Source organism: Aulonocara sp. 'chitande type north' Nkhata Bay, linkage group LG19 (genome assembly GCF_057382095.1).
Source record: "Aulonocara sp. 'chitande type north' Nkhata Bay isolate Kocher_YH1m ecotype deep benthic linkage group LG19, A_spYH_male_GT1.1, whole genome shotgun sequence".
Lineage (NCBI taxonomy): Eukaryota > Metazoa > Chordata > Actinopteri > Cichliformes > Cichlidae > Aulonocara > Aulonocara sp. 'chitande type north' Nkhata Bay.
In genome coordinates, this window is record NC_141362.1 from 31,863,631 (window position 1) to 31,885,919 (window position 22,289).

The window sequence follows — 22,289 nt, forward strand, 5'->3', positions numbered from 1 at the left end:
ACGAGTTGCCATGGAGCCGCTCGCAGCAACATTCCTGCTCACAAAGTAAAACACCAATAAGCTGTGATGAACATCAACATGTCTACGCTGCTGTCAAAACCAAGTGGCTGCAACGGGTAAACACAGCACTGTCCACAGCTTTAATGTGGGACTGCAAGACGCGGCACGTGAGAAGAAATGTATCATCTCGTCACGCGTTTAAAAGTCATTCCCAGTAACTTTAACCCTCTACGGTGAGCTAAAAAAAAATCAAGACTTACTGTTGAGACATTGGCAAAGAAGACATCCATTTTTGTCTTGTTGGAAACCATAGGGGCAGTCATTCACTGACAGGGAGCAGTTGTCCAGGGGAGGACATAGCAAAGGGCTTACAGTTTCATAAGAAGGCTCTGTTAAAAAAAAGTGAGATAATAGAGAGTGAGAACTTTTAAGGTACTGTTATGAATGTATTCCTGTTTTTTTATGTTTGTGTGCTTGAATCCCTTTAGTTGTTCTACTCCATGTGAGCTTTTTGTGCCAAGTCTAATAGCTACCTATTTACGCTGCCCTACTTATAAACAGTAATTACGGATAAATGCAGAGCAATTACACCGGGGTGGGTTGCACCTTAAGGGGGATTGTACCTCTCTGTCTTATTGTGCTGAACTGTCTCCTATTAATAAGCTGAATGGGTCTAAAAAGCATCCTTTGCCCCTTGATTTTGAGCCAACTCCACTGTGGTGCCACAATAAATGAGGATGGAACAAGACGAGCACGGGCCCGTAACACCACTGTTCCCATTGCACGTTTTTTGCCACGTTCGGTGGGAGGAACAGCACCCAATGAGCTGTAACTAAGTATGCTTAAAGTAAAAAAAAAAAGGCTCTACCTCAATTATACAGCCTCCTGTGTTAAAAGGATGCTGTAATGTCATACACACAAACACACACACAGACAGGTGGGTCTCATTTTGGTGGGCAAAGGTAATAAAAAGAACAGAAAGAACCCCATGGCTAGAAAAATGCTCTGTGCTGCTGAACTTTTTTTTTTTTTTAAATCCTGCCCTTTCTGGCACCTTTTGCAATTAAAATTTGTTCTATTTCTGTTTGTTTCAGTTATTATTACAGTTATATGTGGTTTATTATGAGGATGTCAAATTCAGGACAAGAGGGTGGTGGGAAACAAAATAAAAGGACAGACTACAAATTTAAAATGCACATTGTTGCTCCTGTAAGAAAAAAACAAACATACAGCCCCAGGAACACATAAATTAGACAATGCACAGATACGTAAATCAACAAATGTTTTTGTAGTGTGAGTGAGAGAGAGAGCGAGAGAGCGTGTGTCACAAATGTTCTTGATAATGAGGGTGGGAAGCCACAATAACGCCCCCCAGGAGCCAGAGGCAGACAGAGATTGAACCAGGACAACTGTGGCCTCCCCCTTTAATGAGCCCATGTTGAGTGGGCTCTGTAGAAAAGCTGCAGGGACGCAGGAGTGCCCTGCATTTGGTATGTGTGCTAATGCGTAACTCATTTGAAGGACAACACAACTCTGCATACCGTACCTTCACAGAAGGGACAGCACTCTCCGGGGATCTTCACCGGGTTGTGGCAACTCTGTTTGCAGGCCATGGCTGTGCAGTGCGGCTCGCCATCCACACACTGGCAGAAGGTGCAGTCATCCTCTTTCCACTGCTCCTCGTGGGCTCGCAGCTTATTATTCACCCAGCAGCTGGCCTCGGTGCTAGCCATTGACACATCTGAGAGGAAAGAAAGAGATGTTTACAGTGTGGGTTTAGGTACGAAGGAAAGAAAGGCTGACATCATTTTTAGCTCAGGTTCTCAGATCCTGTACTGGGTTTGTATTAACAACAAGTGAGAGCCTAACTGGGGTAAATTGGATACTTAATGAAGGAGTTAAACAAGAGATATGAAGAAAACACTGATGAATGTCAATGACTCGTTTACATTTATAAATGGAGAAAGGCTCCTGGCGTTGTGACAAGCGTTGCGTAGGGGTTTAGGTTCACATCAGAAAGACAGTCCACAGTGTCCAGATTGTGCATTATAATGGGGTAAAAGCATTCCTTCGTTCAATAGCTGAGAAATCATTTCATCATGTAAATTTCACTCCAAAGCAAAGAAAGCACTTTTGGAAATTTGGGATCCATTCCCATTAGCCTTAAAACGGGGTGAAATTATGAAAACGTTAATGTTGTTGTCCCAGTTGAGTTTGAGAGGTTGAGTGTTTGAGGTCGGATGTAATGACCCTGAACAGGACTTTTTCTTTCCTTTTCCACTGACATAGTCCCTGTGCTCGCGCCACAGCCAATTTTATAATTTTGTCACGGTTCCCTTTAAATATCAACAGATTTGAGAACCAAACATTATGTAGCATAGCTTTCCATTTCAAATGGGTCCTTTTATCCTTTGTTTATAAAGAAACATTGATTGAGAATCACCACACACAGAAAATCTTACCTTTTCACCTAGATTAAGTATTGCATCCAGTGCAGTAAGAAAGTACAGATTTCCATAAACAAAAGATGAAAGCATTCCATGCCATCTAAATGCTTGCACATTCCAGCTGTACCTCTAACACTGACCTAACATGATTTCTCCTCTGCACTCGTTCTCTTCGTCTTCCCCCCCACTCCTCCTTTTATGCATCTGATCGACTGTAGCCACGCAGTCAGAGGCCAAAGGCTACCGTCTCCATCCACAGGCTTCTGGCAGACTAATGTGGTTGCCATACGAGGCCATTTTTCTTTTAAACATTAACCACGATCCAGATCTCACAGAGCTGCGGCGCACACAGTGAAAAAAGGTTTTTGTGTTTTTAAATCTCCCCAGCGGAAAAGACTGGGGGATGACTCTTTGTTGCACCGCTTTTCGTCAGGTATGTTAACGACTCTGAAAGCTGGTTATGTGAGAAAGACATTAAAGTAGGTCTTAATATCGCCTTCACTGCTGCTGAATCATCTTTTCTTCCCATCATTTGGGCATATAGGCGTTTTAGTCGATGCCACCATTCAATTCAGTTCCATTTTATTTATACAACGCCAAATCATCACAACAGTTGCCTCAAGGTGCTTTATATTGTAAGGTAGATCCTACAATAATACATACAGAGAAAAACCCAACAATCATATGACCCCCTATGAGCAAGCACTTTGGCAACAGTGGGAAGGAAAAACTCCCTCTTAACAGGAAGAAACCTCTGGCACAACCATGTCTACGGCTACCAGTTTTAACAGTGTAATAATCAGCGAAAGGTGACACAGTTTAACTGAATAATAAAGCAAATGTGTGTACCTATGCAGACGGGGCAACATTCTCCCTCAGGAATGTAGAAGTTTTCACAGTTAAGCTCAGCACACTCTGCCTTGGAGCAGAAGGAGATTCCTCCCCGGCACTGACACAGCCAGCACGGGTCCATGCGGTACACCTCTCCCTCAGAGTACTCTTTCCCACTGTGGACACACTTGGGAGTGACTAAGGGAAAGAAAAATCAGACACAGGCTGTCAACCTTAAGCTGGACTCCATCTGAGTAAGACAATACACTCTAATAAACGAGTGCACTACGCTGTGTCAGCTGTCCTACATTTGGCTAAGATTAACACCAGAATAATTTCATCAGATCCACCAGAGAACAATGCCTTTAAAAAAAATAGACACGTCAAGCTTGATTAGTGAGAGGTTATCACAAGTTTATACAATTAATTACAAATTCGTAAACATTTGTTCATTGTCTACTACTGATAGTAATATTTATCTGAACCAAATGGTGCTGCGGTAGACTGATGGGTGAGATAAGCCCCATGGGGCAAAAATGGTATTTATCAGACAATGAAACTGGAGGAGGAATTTCACAGGGACCTATCCAGTCTTGAGATGGCTCTGGACTCTTGCCATGCAGACTAAAAGAAAGCAGTGGTGGGTCTGACGTTTTGGCAGAAGCTGGGCGCAGCGTGCTGGTGGCAGGTGGAGTGAATCAATGATTTGGCCTGCCATTCCCACAAAGCATCCAAGCATTTAGACTCTGTTGGCTGGATTTAGCCAAACCTTGAAAAGAATTAGCTTAGTTGCAGCAACATTGGAAAACTGCACTCTGATCCTGTGCACAGTCAACTAGCTCTGAATACTGTTCGCATGCTAACTGGTCAGTGGTCTTCAGTGTTTTTTCCCCTGAAAGAGCAACGTTCTCATTACCAACATGTCTAATCTTCAAATGTGTTGAACTGAAGTAATTTTAAATTGAATCCAGACTCCTTTCATCCCACAATTATCAATGACCCATATATGTCAGCTATTTAGCATATATTTTTAGCCTACTACTCTAGTATTTAACAGCTAATTATATCATGACCCTTACTGACCAGTTTAACTGCTTGTCTGTTATGTTTAGGTTAAGGTGAATTTGTGCTGTTTATAATTTTACCTAGCTATTTTGACTCATAATATTATATATATTAGCTTAAAATTTAGCCACTAGCCTGGCTAGTGGCTAGCTATTAACCATAGGTTTAGCTAACTTTTTTAAACATTTCCCCCATTAATTATCCATTTTTGTTTAAAATTTTGTATCACTTTTGGGTGTTTCCAACTGCTTAGCTATTATTTTAGTAATTTTAACTTTTCTACCCAAACAGAGTTCGACATAAACCTGAGCTACTGCGGAAGTACACCCAGAACATGGCTGGGAATCTCTGCAATTTTTGCTATGAAATAACATGTAACAAGAAATGCTGAAAAATAACCACAATTCTGAAGAAATAGCAAATATAGATAATAATACTCAATTTAAGAATTTTTGAGGTATGACATCTCAATGGTAATATTACACATTTATATGTATCACAGTCGCTTGGGTCACTCAACATTCAAAGATCTCATCTAGCCACAAGCTTTTAATCTAACACAAGCCAACATGAGGGAAGTGAAACAATGTGGTTATGTAAGAAAGTCTGTATAGAGGAGTAGGTGGATTAGTTATGTGAATAAATGTATTGGACAAATGCAAGCAGATGTGGGGGCAGTGGTTTCTATAAATGAGAGCAGAGGTTACGGCAGCATCTGTACGCCATACCTTTGAGTCAAAGTGTCTGTGCCAATGACCCCATGCCTCCTGACAACCAGCACTGCACTCTAATACAAATCAGGTGTGCCAGCTGAGTTGAAAGTGGAGCAGGGATTTGGTGAACTTTTATTCTCTTCCTTGCCATTTTTCAGCCCCCCTTCCCCTATCGCTCAGTATTCCCGCTGTCCTCCTTTGCGTGCAGCAGAACTAAGTGAAGAAAATGCACTAAGGGCTTTTAGCTGCCCAAAATCAAAAGGCAGGCAACGAGTTTTTAACGCTCACAGAAGCAATAGGAAGTCACATGAGGAGATGCTCACATGTGATTTCCGCAATGTTTGTTAATGGTAATCCCTAAAACAACTTGGGGCACAGAGAGTCTAAATTCCAGTCATGCTTGGTGATGTTCAGTCTTTTCGCACTTTTCTTTGAAAACTCAAATTGCAAAGCAGAAATATGAGTATATCTCATGTCACCAACACAAACAGTTGTCAAGCTGTGAGGACACGGATGCTTTTGGCTGTGTGTTTACAACAAAGTCAAGCTAAGTTTCCAAAGAACGATTAGTGCGGTGATCTCAGCCTTATTGCTCAACATCTCCAGAAATCTCAACAGCACTAAACCTACTCCGGATCCACCGCTGGGGACATATGCAAAATATGTGCCAGGCAAAGTGTTGATAAACAGCAGACCACAGCCAAACAGGATCAAACAGGGTCCTCTATAATATCAGATGACATCAGGTCAGGATGTTACTGCCAGGTTTGCTGTTTTGTAGCCAATGAAGAAGCAGAGTCCGTTGCTGACGAGGCCAAAACACACAGGTGGAGCTTATTGTCACTGCACACACTAACCCTGACTAAACATCAGTCCTCAGCCAAGTGGGCAATGGAAACAAGATAATCAGTCCAAGCCTCACACAGAGACACTGCAAGGGCATGCTGAAATGTGTTCCATTAGACGATAGGCTTTGTACTTGACATTACCTAAGACTTTTTTAAGATTCTGCATTTGTAGTGAGTGCTACGGAGGCCTATGCAGGACTGTGGAACTGACGAGGGCTCTGGTGCGTGTCCTTGTCCCTGCCGGTGGAGCTTTCTGACACGGCATGCAGTCATGCAAGCCTAACGGACAGTAGGAGCAGCACAAAAGGCATCAAGCCCCTGACCCAAAGAACAGCAGACACTTGTTATCAAAACACTGATCCCATGGCCCCCAAGGCTGCCATTCAGCCCCCGCTGGCCTGCCGGACTCGATTACCCTCCCCACTGGCAGACTGGAGCACATAAAAAGCATTCCCATCAATGAACTTATGAACCTTTTCCCTTTGGACGTGTGACCAGACAGGAACCCTTTGACACTGCACTTCTGTTGAGCAAATTCATAGCCTAAGCACTTTTCTGGTCACCGGGCTTGTTAAGACCATTAATTCTGGGACACAGCACTCATTTATACATGTGCAGGGGCCAGAATGTGAATTTGTTCTGTTGGTAAAACAGTGAATATTTGTTGGGCGTGCAGAGTAAACAGACCAATACCGCAGGTCCCCTCCCTGCCTTCCTAGCGCTCCTGGCTGCCTCTGCCTCACGACAGAGACGTGTTATACTCTCACGCGCATTCAGCATCTGCTCGCCTGCTACCACGTCACTCTCTCTTTTTAATACCCAAGTGAGGAAATGGACGAAGAAGCCGTTATATCTAATAACCCTTTAGGAATTAAACTAAACGTTTTTGTATGTACACCCCTAAAAATGTCTTGGAAAACCAGTTGGAAGCATTGCTCCAGCCTGATAAACAGCCCGACAGCAGTTATCCAATTAAGAGTTTTCATTTTCCCTTAAAAAATTAGCTCACAGAGGAGGAGGAAATGACTGCGTCTACAAAAAAACCCAACAAAAAAACAAAAAGAAAGCAAAATATTGAACAAAATAATTTGCACATCAACTGTGAAATTGCTATTGTTGGAGCAAGAGCAGTGTGTAGCTTGCTCATCAGTGAAATTACCTTTCTGACACTCGTAGACATCACAGCAGTCTCCTGGCTGACCGCTGGCTTGACCAAGTGAAACGGGGTGCTGTTCGCTCGGGCACTGGGGCTTGTGGCAGGCACTGAAGTCGCAAGTGCACTGGGGTGGTACGGAGGGGCAGCATTCAGCAGGAGGCTTGTAGCTCTTGGTGAGGACTGAACCCTCGGGGCAGGAAGGCACCTGCAGATTGGGGCACGTCACCCCAGCACACCTCAGCTCTTCTGTAAAAAACAAAAACACACACACAAACATGGACTCGCATTCATGTTTAGACACTGGTGACTCTATTGCATATGAGTTAACACAGTGAAATGGACACAGGTTTAACATTGTTAGCACCTTCAACCATTTGACTCTGTCAGCACTTTTTTGCTAGGCTAAGGTGGAAGGTTTAGCTGCAATTATGTGTGATTGCTACCAACATGAGCCACTATGCTAGTGTGGCAGACTAATGGCTGAGCTCACATAGCCATCCAACATAAACTGTGCAGTCAGAGCCCCACTTTAGTCCACGACAGCTCTATAGCATCCTGTCAGAGAAGCAAAGGCCCCTCTCTACACATGACAAGGCTCTCCCCAAAACATGCCACCTTGGGGTACATTTGACGCCACTTTAGGCAAATCCACAAGGCCCACAGTGTAGGCTTGTAATGTACCCACAGTATGCACATACAGTAGTTGTTGGCTGTCCTCTGTGATCATGGGGTGCACTGCCCACATGTCCCCCTTGCTACGTTGCTGCCACCAATTGGTCTTAGTTGTGGACTAAAACGTCCATTAATAACAAGGAGTAGCCAAAGCAGTTACTGTCACATATTTGACTTTTGCTGATTTTCACACTAGATTTTTACCCCATTCCTGACATAACCTACTCAAGTTTGAGCTGGGAATCTTCTTTCCAGGGAAATTTATAACTACTACACCACAAAGCAATGGGTAAAAGGCAAAACTGCTGTGGCCCCCACATGGGTATGCTACGGGCAGCCCACAGTGACCTACCTGCAAAACTGCTATGGGCACCACATTGGTTTGTATGCTTCCACAGCATGTCTTTTATCCTGTCTGCCTTCTCTCACCCCAACCAATCACAGCAGATGGCCCCTCCCTGAGCCTGGTTCTGCTGGAGGTTTCTTCCTCTTAAAAGGGAGTTTTTCCTTCCCACTGTCGCCAATCCACTGTTGTTGGATCTTTCTCTGTATGTATTATTGTAGGGTCTACCTTACAATATAAAGCACCTTGAGGGGACTGTTTTTGTGATTTGGCGCTGTATAAATAAAATTGAATTGAAATTGAATTGTACAGGCAGCTGACAGTGGGCTACTCACATGTACTAGTCTACACGAGCCCACCCACTTGGGGCCCATATGGACCATGTGTGGGTTTGTCCTGTTCACACAGTCCCACAACTACCTCCGGAGGGCCCACATGGATATGTTTGGTGGGTCTGCACATCTTGCCTATGGGCTTCAGATTCCACCTTGCCTGGTTTAAATGGCTTACAATCCAAACAGAACCTTGCATTCTAAAACCAGTTATTAATAGCAGCCAATCTTTACCAGAGATTTTTTTTCCCAGTTTTGAATCTCTCCTTCATTTAGAATACCAGGATGCAGTTTTTAACTCATCAGCCAGAGTCAGTGTAATAGATTTGATACCCCTTGTTAGAGGGGAAAGAGGTGCAGGGTTACTGGTAAACTGGGGGAGGAGTGTATTCTGGAACCTGTTCAGGAAAAGAAAAGTGCCCCTCTTAACAGATACTGCATTTTAGGAGAACAGTATCTACCTTTCAAGACGTGGATGACTGAGGCCAAATGGATATGTTTATTTTGGTCCTCAGTGTCCCTGTAATGTTTACACATAGGGTGGAAGAGATATTTTGTGAAAAGCAGACTCATGTTGGGTCCCAGAAGTTATTTTCCCAGATCTCCTGGGGAAAAGTGTGTAAACGCAGTATTAACAAGTGCAGGAGAAAACGTGTAAATAAATAAGTGCCTTATAAGAACGTTAAAATGAAGGACTATGATTTATTTATGAGAAATGCTTTGCAATCTTTGCATACATCTGGTTTTTGAGGAGAGGGAATGATACTGGCTGAGGTTGCATAACAATGCTTGGGGTTTGGTAATGTTTCCAGAGAGACAGTTCTGTTGATGGTCTTCCCAGACGGGTGCTGACTCCAAAGCGCAACACGAGTCTCTGAGAGGATGTGCTTCATCACTGACATTTGAAAACTCCCCTGAGTTTTGCCACCAGATGGGGAAACTGATTGGTTACTTTCCAGTCTGCTCATGCTCTGATAGTGGTTTGACTTTGCCGGTCCTCAAATCAAGAAAACAAGCGTGCATGATGCTCTGACGGCAGTGCCGTTAAGTAACTGTTTGATGTCTGCCTGACCAAGAATAAACATGGAGGAGAGGCCCTCTAAGACTGTGAGAGCTCTATTTTGGTGTGTGGGGGTAACATAACTGACACATGAAATTGAGGATAAGGGGAACATTGAATTTTTCTGGCTCCGGATAAATAGAGCAGGAGTGTTAGGTATCTGTACTGTAGTGTTTACTCAAGCAACCTGGGAACAGTGAGGAGTGCCACAAAGCTCTCATTGATAAACTTTGTAGCTGAATAGTGTCATAGAAAATGAGGGAAAACCCCTGAATTAAGGGAGGCTACAACCCATTTAACGGTTTTTGGCTTAATTCCTATACTGGAGTTAAATAAACTTCAGTTGGAAGTGCTGATTGGCAAATGTTTTACTTACAATAAAGTCTAACGCAGGCTGCTCAGTTAAAGACCAGTTTTGCATATGAAAGCCTCAAGCTTTTTAAAGCTGTAAAAAAAAATGCACTGGGACAATTTTGCACATAGTTCTGCACTGAAAAACACTTTCTATGCATTGTATGTGCCCCAGAGAAGGGTGATTACTCTTTCGGTCGTGATAATGGCTGGGGTTAGAGTGCGCTGGGAAAAGCAGCTGGCAGACATACCATTGTAATTTAAATGAATGGAATTGTATCCATCAGTGGAAATGGTCCAACTCTTGCAGGTCCAATTAATACAATTTTTAGCTGGCACAATTATAAACACAATAGACAGACAGGGCGGATGGAAAAAGTCAGCAGTAAATGGATTTTATCCAGCGTTGTTTGTGTTCTATCTCTTTGCATAAATGGCTGTAATTAGCGAGTCAGCGACCGCAAAACCAGTATTTGTATCATAATGGTGGCCATACTCCAGCTTGCACATACACAAAAGCACTGATTTGGTAGGCTTGATAAATTCTCTCTGCAGATTAGGTAACATATGCTCTTTTACAACTGTAAGATAACAAAGATTGGACAATGTCTGACCCATATGAACAGCCTGCAACAATATGCGATTTTTCTCACTCTCTCATGCACACACACACACCTTCATGCAGGCTCACACCACACCTGATGTTGATCTAGAAAAGAAAATGCGGAAATTACCTCATTACTACTGAAGGGTGCCTTTTGTAAACAATGCATTCTGGTGCAGCTCATTGAAGAAAGAAAAATCTTTCATTCTAAATGTTGTTTTTTTTCTCTTCCTTTCAAGTGCGGGGTACAAGGAGCGCAGTCTTTACCCAAACCCGAGTGGCTCGAGCAGGCAGAGGAGGCTGTGTTGACAGCCTGAGTTTACTCATGGAAAAAAGCACACAATGTGAGTTCTGTTCGCTGACTGACTTTGGAAACAAGTCAGCTGAGAACAAAGCTGTCTCAGTCCAGCTGCCCTCCGTGGGTTTCTGGTCTGTCCTCAGGTTTTATAAAGTTGCTCCGCAAAGGGACACATCAGGGCCGTCTCTCACGTAAAGTTGTGGGGGCCTGGCCCGGTGCCCACCAGCAGTTACTGAGAAAGTCGGCATTGTTCGCTGTGTGTGTCAGTGCATGTGTAAGGATCGAGGAGCAGCTCTAGGAGGATGTCCAAGCCAAAAGACATAGACGGGGTCAGGAAATTGACACCATGATCAGAGGCTTGAGGTGGCTGGGTATAGGCACGCAGCCGCCATGTGCTGCCTGCTTGCTTTGTTCTCTCAATCATTGGCTAAATATTTGCAGATGAAAAACCTCAAATGAGTGTGCTTGGGTGAGGTAAAGAGAATGTCCACCTGTGTCCAACGTTTGCACATCTGTATTTTCATATACTGCATGTTTGTACGTACAAAGCCTATGCTGGGTACTGAACATAAAGCAGTGGAAAGGATCATGTTATCATGTTATGTGTTCTAGCCGTCAGTCTTAGTCTTGTTGAAAAGAAGTCTGTGGGAGATCTGGGTTGTACACATTTGTTAAATAAACTGTGACAGAGACATGAGGGTTACTTATGGACTATTGCCTTAGAGATCTTCTCTTTCAGGGGAAAAAAGCAAAATGGTGTTGATGAAAGAAACGGGCCTGGGAACATCAGGATTTGACTGAGGCTTGGGTCGGGGCGTGTTTGATTTGTTAATAGTTATGGTTGAGTCAATAAGCTGAGGTTTTAGGCCTTGATTTCATTAATGGGTTGAGGTTTAGAGCTGGACATGCAGAAAGGCTCTTTGTGTGCGTGCATGTATTTTGGCTTTGGCTTTCATGCTGGCTTAATGTGCCTGGTTTGGTTAGTGGCTGACCAAGAATAGTGAGTGGGTTGACAGCAATCCCAACATGCCTTTAAGGGAAGTTCTTTGTCTCTCCAGCTACACAGGAGTTTTATTTCCTCTCTGAAATCAGTCTCCGCACACAGAAATAAGCACTCGCTGGGAAACTAGCAGCTTGCAGGGTACAACCGGGCCACAGCTTTCGCAGACGGTGCACAAACACTCAGCACTGAGACGTCTCGTGGCCCCTGCCAGCCGATGGCGGTCTGGCTCAGCCAGTAATAGCCCTGCCACAAAGAAGCTGCAGCCAAGCAGAACCACCATTCTTTCTACAAGTGTAGAGAGAGGCAGGATGGAGGTGGCACAGGTGGACAAGCAGATTTGCGAGAGTGAGGCCAGTTTGTGCCATGGCATTAGATTGGATGCTGCCAATTTGGTTAACCGCTTGTGAACTACTACACACATTCATTTAGCAGCCAGCTCCCTAAAAAAAACCCCCACACACACAACAACACAAACAAACACCAAAAGGGTAATTCTTCGTGGATATTTACAGTCCAGAGGCGGGTGGGTCCATGTGTGATTCACAAGTGGTCATCCTATGTCACGCCATCTCTGCACCATTCCCAGGCAGTATTCTCAACTTAGCCAAACTATTTTCAGTAGAAAGAATGCAGCTGATATAAACTATCTCCAGTGAGCGCTGCTTGTCAGAAAGGACAAGGTCGCTGTCCCTGCACAGTTCTCCAAAAATTGTTGGGAATTCGTCGGTGAAAGCAGCTCTAGATGGCTTGACTGCTACAGCACAGACTGGTTTTGGCTTTTGACTTACAGAATGCAGAGATTGCTGGTGCTAGTTTCTATCAGTAAACAAGTGCAGAGGAATCTTGCTTCTTCTTCTAAAAAAACCACTCAGGAACCTTATCGTGAAAGAACTATGTAAACCATCCTAAAGTTTAAATTTGCTAAACATCACATGACCAAGATCCTTGGGGCAGGGACACAAATATCTCAGAAAAGCAGTTGGACTAAGTTGTGACTTCCTATTCTGCGTCTGCATTTCCTCTCTATCACACGTCGCATCGTCTTTCCTCCCACGTGGGGAAATAAGTCTGACACACCGCGTTGCTTCTAATTGATCATATTCAGCCAAATTACATCAGTGTTTTGTAGTCCAGCAGGAGAGCAAATCTACAAGAGGTGCGATTAGGAAATGGAACATCAACAGCCGTGAAACAAGAAAGATGTTGAATTTCAACAGATCATGATGAGTCACAGACGAGACCACAGTATGAGTCAGAGAGCAGCAGAAAGCAAAAGAAGGACGGGACAAACTATTACCATGTGTGAGTGTACAGGTCCTGAGACGAGAACATAAATTCTGAGGAAAGGCAAAGAGTGTTTCTTTAAGTGCTGAGACATGAGGTCTGCTTTAAAGATGGAATGTGTGAGAATATTCTTTTAAAAACAGTTAACATTAAAAAAACCCTGACATTTATGTATCCTTTTAACCTCACACAATAACACTTTGCAGCTCAGGATAGGACAGAGAGGTACTCTAGCATCAAGTCTGTCCTCCGTTCAATGTGACTAGAAGCGAAGGCAGAGCTGCCCAGAGATCTTATTATTCTTCCGTACGATCTGTGATTCTTTCTTGTCATTTGTGTTGAAGGATTAAAAACAAGAAGTGAAACTCTGGGCATTTGACCACTGAAGAGCAAGATTAACATGCAAGTCAAGCAGCTGCGGTTTGTTTTCAACCAAACACCGCTTTGCACATTTGCTTTGACGTCCTCTCCTCTGACTCCTGGCATCAAGTCGCACCCAGAACTGGAGGTCCGGGGATCGAGATCATGCAGTTTCTCCAGCAGATCATCCCGAAGGCAGACATGAGCACCTGTCGCTCCACATGTGGCGGAAATGAAAGAAAGTCGGACGCAGAAACAAAAGTGCAACTACTTTGGGATTCGGAATGGCCATTGCGTTGCTACTGCATAGCAACAGTGACCCCTAGAGGTGGATATTCTATGTTTAGCACCATCATAAGTATTATTGTTGGCGCTGTGGCGACTGGAGCGATCAGTGGTGCTCTTGTACCCTGAGATTAAGTTTACAGAATACAGTTTTTGTCACACTCCAGAGGGGCATGCTTACACAGATCTTAATAGCTGCTTGTGTCTAAAGCAACGAGGGGTTGATAGACACAGTCTCCATGGAGCCCAACGGGACAAAGCAAACAGGATCTTAACCACAGAGTCCCGGTCTGGTCGTAGAGGAAGCTCCTGCTGATGACAGACAAAGGAAAATCTCTGCCGCGACATCTAGACAAACAAGATAATTATCACACACAGACACATGCGCAAACACAGATGCAAGCACGCAGGCTTACTTGCTCCCATTCGAAGGCTCACTGTGCGCTTGAAGGACACGTCGACGTGTGTGCATCGCTCTACATGCACATGTATTCTTTAAGTCATAGTAGAAGCACGTATTCTGCTCGCTTACTTAATGAGGGGCCATTAGACGGGTGGGTGTGTGTTGCGGTGCTGAAGTCATAAGCTGCTGAAAAATGTTGTTTACAGTTTTCACTAGTGCGAGTTTAAACCGTCATCCGCTGGGCTCATACTTTGATGAGCGAGTTGCAAACATAGGAGCGCAGCAGCCAGTCTTTCATTGAAACACTAGACTTGATGATACGTCTAAACAATCTGATATTTGGTGAACACACTTCCTGTGGAATCTGCTGCATAAATAGCTCAAGACAAACATCCACGCAGCTGTACTGTAGATGCTCGGCAGTAACCTTAATGTTATCCGGAGACTAAATAAACTTAAATATGTCTGCATGGCGTGTTGCCAACCACGGTACTGTCTATCCTAAGAGCCATTCCTCACCAAAAATATCAGCAAGTTGCAAAGAGATTGAGTGAGAACCAGAGCAGAGCAACATAAAAAAAAGCACAGTCACTCGTAACACAGTCACAGGCCATAACTGTTAGAGCAAGTTGTCTACTTATTGCAGTGGTGGGGAACTCCAGGCCTTAAGGGCCGGTATCCTGCAGGTTTTAGGTATCACCCTGGGTCAAATGATTAGTTCATTACCAGGCCTCTGGAGAACTTACAGACATGTTGAGGAGGTAATTTAGCCATTTAAATCGGCTGTGTTGGATCAAGAAAACATCTAAAACCTGCAGGACTCCGGCCTTTGAGGCCTGGAGGTCCCCCACCCCTGACTTACTGGGAGGTTGGTGATTCAACCCTGAAATATTCTTGGGGAATATACTGACCCTTAAGTTGCCCCCTGATCAATCCATGTGAATTTGATTGTGTACATGTTCAGTTAAAAGTGCTTCAGCATAGAAAATAAAGCACTTGTATGAATGGGCGAGTAAGGATTGTGGTAACAAAGTGCTTTGAGTAGAAAAGTACCAGTCCATTAACCATCAAGACTATTTTTCTTCAGGTGTCATTCATGTTTTCTTGCTTTCTGTCTTTGAAAAGCAGATTACGGAGGACACGTTCTACCCAACACAAACAGTTCCCCGAGTGCCGATCTCATCCTGTTTTGCAAATGTCACTCAGGAGGCAGCCGACACTTAGCGCCTGCCTATCTGCCGCACACCTTACAATCCAAACGAGAAAACTGCACTCACTCTGCCAAGAACGTTTTCCACTTAGTAAAGTGTCAATCACAGAGAGAGGCACGTTTTTGTATATTCTTAGGATCCCCTTTCTTCACCTCAGAGCACTGGGGAACCAATCATACTCAGTTCACTTACACTTTATGCACTCTGCCTTGCACCTGAGGATCTCCTGCACACCACATTTCTATTAACAGTCCCTGTATTTCCTTCTCTCAGATTTGCACCTTCTTTGTTTCACTCTCCACATCATTTTCCACGGCATCTGAGGCTAATCTGATGCATTCCCTCATCCCTCCTCTACTTTTCCTGCTCTCATAATCAGTGGAGTTTTGCTGTGCCTATTGAAACTGCACAAGAAGACTGTGAAATGAAAGCTGACACCAAATATGTAACTAATATGCAAATACTGTAACAGAAAGTGCATTTAATCTTTGGAAGACAGAATTTTGAATGTTTACAGTTCATTATTTTAGCCATAATAACGAGCCGGAACATGAAGAATGATGCGGTTGTGTTTCACCCAGAATAAGCCTATAGTTTATAAATATGTTCATTAAAAATAGATAATTATTAAATACTGCAATCCAAATGTAACTCGACTGCTATTTAAAAACCCCCAAGTAACCCGAGCTGAGCAGTGCTACTGTGTGATTGTGGGTTCTGTTTGCAGGTCATCTGAAGGTTACCTGCAGCTTCCTGGCACTGGCTGCGGTTGACGTAGGCGAAGTGGTGGTGGCAGCTCTGAGACTCACACACGCAGCCCTCGGCGGTCAGGTTACAGCCAGAGAACATACAGGCTGGGTTGGATGGTCCCACATACTTCTCTCTGTGCTTTTCCCGGTGCTCGTGCCTCCGACCATCTGAAATCCGGCCGTGAACACGCATAAACCGCATTCATCAATGAGTCACAGACAATGGCACCACTCAAGGGTGAGTGGGGAACCGCAACACAAAGCCTTAGCATGTGTGTCATCACTATGACATCCAAGTAGCATTAGCCACCTCAGAGCCACATCTGTTATGGATTAACTCCTCTCAATAGATAGCATTATCCCCTCTGAAGGGTTTCTGTGCTCGTGCGTGTGCAACACACATCTGCCTTTTAACATGGAAAGGGATGAAGAGAGAGGGCTTACCTGACTTACTGGCCTTCATGCAGGTTTCTTGGTCTGGGTAGGTAAAAGAGCCCAAGCAGGAGTGACGGGCATCACAGACACATTGACCTCCTGCTCTGTCGCAGCCTGTCATCAGTGGGCAGCGCTCATCCTCAAGACCTGCATCTGGATTGTCAGGCAGTACTGTGGGAAATAACAGTGACAGTAAAAAAATATAAGTAAGACAAAGGGAAAAAACTTGAATTAGCTGCCTCGGCTGCTTTCTTACTCCTGGAAATACCTTGCATGGTTTAGGAAGCTGCTTAACCAGAGTGTACAAGTGTGACTACCCACTATGCATGAATCTGCTAGACCATTACCTCGGCTATTTTCACATTGGCTCAAATCAACACAACGGCCCCTCACACAGAATTAATACAGGTCTCATATCCGATCTTAAATTTGTATTCTCCCAAGATGAAGTCTGTAGTTCATGTGGTAATCAGCTTATGACTCCATTTAGTCCCATATAAAATGGATAAATAAATACTGGACAGATTTATAGGTGAAACTTTATCAGGCCAAAATGTGCCAGAAACCAAGCCATATTTCCCAGAACTGCTTAAGGGTTAGCCAGCTTGCAGCATCTGTTGCGACACATTATGTGGGCACCACAGATACTGAACTGACCAGTGTGTTTGCTGGGCTGCCATCCCTCCTCCCTCCTCATTGTGCCACGCTGCTTCAGCTACTGAGCCCATTTGTTTGCTTTTGTTCCACAGCATGGGGCCCTCCCAGGGTTTCCATCTCTGCTGGCTGCTGCAACGCCTTTCTGAACTAAGGCCACCATACCCACGCATTGTTACTTCTACTAGGGAGCTTTACCCCCCACTCCTGACATGGCACCTCGAGACTTGGCCTCAATTTGGATCAAACATTATAAAAGCGACTTATAACTGAGAGTGAGTGCCAATCTACACATTACACATAGCGTTCCTTTCAGAAAACCCACATCTACATCTCAAAATACCTTCCCCTCATAGTAGTTTAAAAGCAGTAGGAATTGGTTGCTCAGAAAACAGGAAGAGATAAACTCCAACACAGAGCGGCCCCTTCCCAAGATTGCACTGAAAGACCTCAAATTAGCAGTGTGGATGTGTGACTGGAGCTTATCAAAATACTCTGGCTTTCTTCTCCAAACAGCTACATACCAGAACAATGCGCCAGAGGAAAAGGTGTTAAAGGTTCAACTATCCAACATAAACATAAGCACGTCATAGTTTACCTGACTACTGCAGTGATCCTACCTGAAATCAAGCCTGTAAATGAGAGTCGTGGTAACGCTCAGTTGGGGGTAGGAGAAACAATAACAGGATGACTCAAAGTGACTAGAAAGAAACCGAACTCCGCGACTGTGCTTTTAGATGCCGCAGATGATAATAGCACACATGTGCTGATCCATATTAATGTGAAACAGATATTCCACAATGGGAAAAAGAAAAATCTCTTACTGTGATAAAACAATTTACCGCTGAAGTGAATCAATGTGGCTGCAGAAGAAACCATCCTAGTAAATGCTTTCCCCGTGTTAGAGCGGGCTATGCCGATCACTGCTTGGCAATGGCTGATGCTCTCGAGCGCTAGGGTAAACCTCGGCCAGTGGAAGCAGTGAAGGCACCTTCAACCTGAGCCAGCCAGCACTGTTAATAGCTCTCTCACATGCCCACTGAACTGGCAGAGCACAAATGGCCTTTTCAATACAGCAAACGTTCTCTGACTTCCTTTCACCCTAAAACGATCCTGAGTCGAAGAATTTTTTCCATCCTGAGGCTTTCCTGTACCTGCAAGTGTATTTTCATTTAAGATGGTAGTAGCTCCTGTCTGCATGCAATGGTAGATCTGAAATGTGGAAAAGGAGCTACTCAAAACAATTAATGCAAGGCTGCCTCAGTTTCCTTTAGCCTAACACTAATGTGTTCTGGTCATCTGTTATCTGGCCTGGCGTGACTCTAACCAAAGCCTATGGCTTCATCCCAGGGGGATTCCTGACTTGGTCACTGAGACTGCTTGGCTTGGCGTCCAGAGCCAGGATAGAAAAGCTGACATCTAGAGGCCCTGTGGCTGATAGCGAGCTATATAGGAAGTCTTTGAAACGTTAGATAATACCAGAGAAAGGGAGAAGTAGAAGGTATGTGAAGCGGTGCAGTGGACATAGCGTCCTTGTAAGACCGGCATTCCGTTACATGGTATGTTAAGTGTCTCTGAAGGATGAGGAAGCTCGGTGTGGAAGAACAGACACGGGAATAAAATGAGAACATTGACAGAATTCATTTAGGTAGGAATGGCTGATTTCACCTGGCTGACCACCGAAGCAGATAGGACAAGGCGAATGGCCAAGAGGATTGTTGTTTTGTTTTGTCAGAAATGGAACCTGTATATCCACAAAGCGTTCAACCTTTTATGTGCTAACTGCCAGGTTCAATGCTTAAATACCAAAATCTGTCATGAGAATAATTTATTGTAATAACTACTATTGTTTTTGGCAAGCTTCACACTTTTCTGGGTTCATGCAATTACTTTTGGTTATTGTACCTTAAAAAACTGTTAAATTTGTTGGCAACAAAGAATGATATGAAACACGTCCCCTGCTTTGAAGAAAATTAAATTTGTAATACCAGCAAATTCCACTTCTTTTTGGATCTCAGTGTCTCTGTAACAATACCACTTCTGGAAAGCAGTAGTGCAGCGCCTGTGTCAGCTTTCGTTTAGGAACCGGACACCAAATATAACACATTAACAACTGATTGATAACCATGGTAACCATCTGTCACAACATGCAACATGTCACCTGTGTTATAATGCTGCTGAGTCTCCACACCAACAGATTTTGACCACCCAGAAAATCCAGACTATCAGTAGACAAGCAGGGGATCAGAAAAGCGGAAACATTTTACCCCCAACTCCTGATTGCAGGTCTAATCACTTTAAGAGTGCTGCAGGTTGAAGGAAATCTGGGATCAGCCTCCAGCAGCCTGCCTACTGTGGCCCCTGAAAACACACTGGGAGGTGTTGCTTTAGCCCAGCCAAGATCCTTTGGGATATTTAGGCTGTGTACATGTGTCTGTATTTGGAGTCAGCAGCATGCTCTGAGGTCCCTGGAGCTGAGGCATGACTCAAATGAAGGAGCCACTAGGTCTCCAGCTCATTCCAAAGCTTAAGAGGAAATGCCCTCCAGACACCAGTCTAACCTGTACATGAGGCCCAATGGTAAGGCGGGAGACCCCTCTAAAACTCTTGTGGAGCTCTGACTTGGACCACCCCACAGAGGGATGATGGAAGAGCAGGGTCAGGACATCCAGACCCCCACTGAGAGCTGCTTGCTCTCTCCTACAATCCTTTCAGTCCTTTTCAATCATCCTAGACACAGTGCAGGTAAAAGGGGGTCCCATCCACTGGTTATTTGTTTCTCAGGATAAAGCCACTGCTACCAACTCAGTTCTTACTGGGGAACTTGATACCCTATACATATGTTTGAAGTTCAGACTGTTGCTCAAACTGTGCGCAAAACGAGCACATGCACTGTTACCCAGGTCCAGCTCTGCCTGGAAAGAATAGTACGGTGCTGCACTGTGAAATTCACAGAATTGCAAATGAAAATCTTCTGGGGACTTTTGCAATCACGCTGTCAATCTATTAAACCTCTGAGGAACACAATGAAGCCAGTGGTGTAAACAGAAGAGACAGGAAAATGGCAGCTTATTTATTGCATTCAAATGTACTCCAGGTTTTAAAACACAATCAATTTCTTGTCAAGACATTAGTAAACCTCAATTTTGCCCTCACACACATGGACATAGTCACATCTCTTATTGTATATTAAATCACTTCTAAATGCACCTTTCATCAATCTAAAGCGAGCAGGACCTTCTTCTATTGTAGTGCCAAATCACTGTTGGTTCTTAGATGAGAGTGAAATGAAGCTCTGGGGGGGAAGAAAAAGCAGCTGAACAGGACTACTCTACATGTAATCAACAGCGACTCTGACCTGGGGGGTTTCTCCAGGTGTTGGTGGGAGAATGTTGCCTTCAAGCTCTCTGTCTGAAAGCTTTATTCTTATTACATGACGTTTTTTGTTAGGGTTTGGTTAAATTTAGGCAACAAAAAAAAAAAAAAAAAAATCAGGTTCGGGAAAAGATCATAGTTTGTTTTAAACGCCTAAACAAAACATTCAGTGACGTTAACCACGAATGTCTGGCAACAGCCACCATGTGCGCTCCAGGCAGCCAGAAGTAAGTAAACAGTGACACTGTCACTGCAGTCGGGCCCTCAATGACGTTTTTTTAAGTGATGGCTTCAAGTGCCTAAAAAAAGGGAAAGGTTGCACACTCACTAATAGATTTTCTCTCTTTTCCTATTAAGTTACTTCTTGAATAAAATGCCATTTGTTTAAACTGACTTCACACGACCGAGTCCCACTTACCTTTACATACTCCAGTTTCGGGGATAGTGGCGGCTCCCGTTTTGTTTACAGAGGCGCAGGTCAGTCCCAGGGCGCAGTAGCCGTGCGCCCAGTCCTGGCTGCCGCAGGGCTCCCACTCCAGCCGGGTGCATTGATCACAGCATCCGCACGGATCCTTGGCCACTGTCCGACCACCTTCGCAGACAAGCGGGGGTTTAAAGGGACAAGTCCGGAGGTTACACGCCGTGCATTCGTGAGCCGAGAGCGCACGCACGAGAAAGAGGACATTCAGTAACACCACGGAGCATTTGTAGAACATGTTTTAAGAGAAACCCCCCCGTTTATAAGTTTTCCAGAGAAACTGTCCGCTTCTGTCAGGCGATCAGCCACATGAACTCGTATCTCCAAAGTTGTCAAGCCCTCTTTAAAAGTTTTGTGACGAGCTTTCCCTCGGGCGTGCGATTTATTACCCAGCAGCTCTCTTCAAAAGCACACACACACACACACACACACACACCACGAGACAGAAGTGTGCGGACGCGTCTTAAGGGGCACCAGTATCCAGAGACAATGATTCAATCTAAGCAAGCAGTTGCGCGTCCCAAGCGTCTCATCTGGTTAAACACACGCAGAAATCCAAGAACCGAGGTAGTGGAGGTCCACTGAGGTTTCCTGCTGCTGTCAGCCACACAGAAAAAAGGGCAGTCTGAGTCCTAAATTGACATACAAGCATATAGAAATTAGCGGTGTACCCCTCCCCCTGACTGACACAGGCAGCGACCAGTCACAAGGAACGAAAGGAGGGAGGATTTGAACTGATTTACGCTTGCTCGACAACCCGACTCTGTGTGTTGCGCAATGACACAAGTTTGAATGTCTTCAGTGCGAGTTTCTTTTTCTGCTTCACTGTGGTCGCATCTAAAGAATTCATGTACCATTTTCTACTTTTAAAAAAGCGGTTCTTAAAACACTTTAGCTGAGCAACAGTCGTCTGTGTTCAAAGTGAGATCAGCATGAAGGAGTCAGTCTCCCTGCTGTAGTTAATTCTGTAATGCGCTATGAGTCTAGTCATTAATAACTAATAATCAGTATCTAAATGTTTATGAATTTCTAATTATTATAAAGCGCAGCATTATCGGTTCTGTTTAATGATACATCCGAAGTCTGTTAGAGCCTCATCGTCAAACAAACCAGGCGTTCTCATATGGAAGCAGCGTTATAATAAATGGTCCTGTCATATAAAATAACGGTAGCGGCTTTTTTGCATTTGGATCTTACATCATAATATAAGAATTAAGATATTAAGTTATATGGGTAAAAAAAGCGAGTGAGCATTTTCATAATATGAGGCAGTCTTATTAAATTTATATTTGAAACATAGCTGGGGGCGATGGCCGGCTCTTATCTCATAAT

The 22,289-nt window shown here is 44.1% G+C and overlaps 1 protein-coding gene across 1 annotated transcript in view; it reads right to left on the bottom strand.

Moving 5' to 3' along the window:
* LOC147307437 (cysteine-rich motor neuron 1 protein) overlaps window positions 1-21,581 on the bottom strand; it is a 36,077-nt gene extending 14,496 nt beyond the window's left edge. The window contains exons 1-7 of the mRNA XM_086275831.1: window positions 20,898-21,581; window positions 16,460-16,621; window positions 16,010-16,183; window positions 7,064-7,306; window positions 3,297-3,476; window positions 1,547-1,741; window positions 261-389 (exon numbers count right to left, since the gene is read on the bottom strand). Of these exons, the coding sequence (XP_086131957.1) occupies window positions 261-389; window positions 1,547-1,741; window positions 3,297-3,476; window positions 7,064-7,306; window positions 16,010-16,183; window positions 16,460-16,621; window positions 20,898-21,195 (1,381 nt within the window). The 5' untranslated portion in view covers window positions 21,196-21,581. The remainder of the gene's footprint in view (window positions 1-260; window positions 390-1,546; window positions 1,742-3,296; window positions 3,477-7,063; window positions 7,307-16,009; window positions 16,184-16,459; window positions 16,622-20,897) is intronic.
* Between the last annotated feature and the right edge of the window lie 708 nt (window positions 21,582-22,289).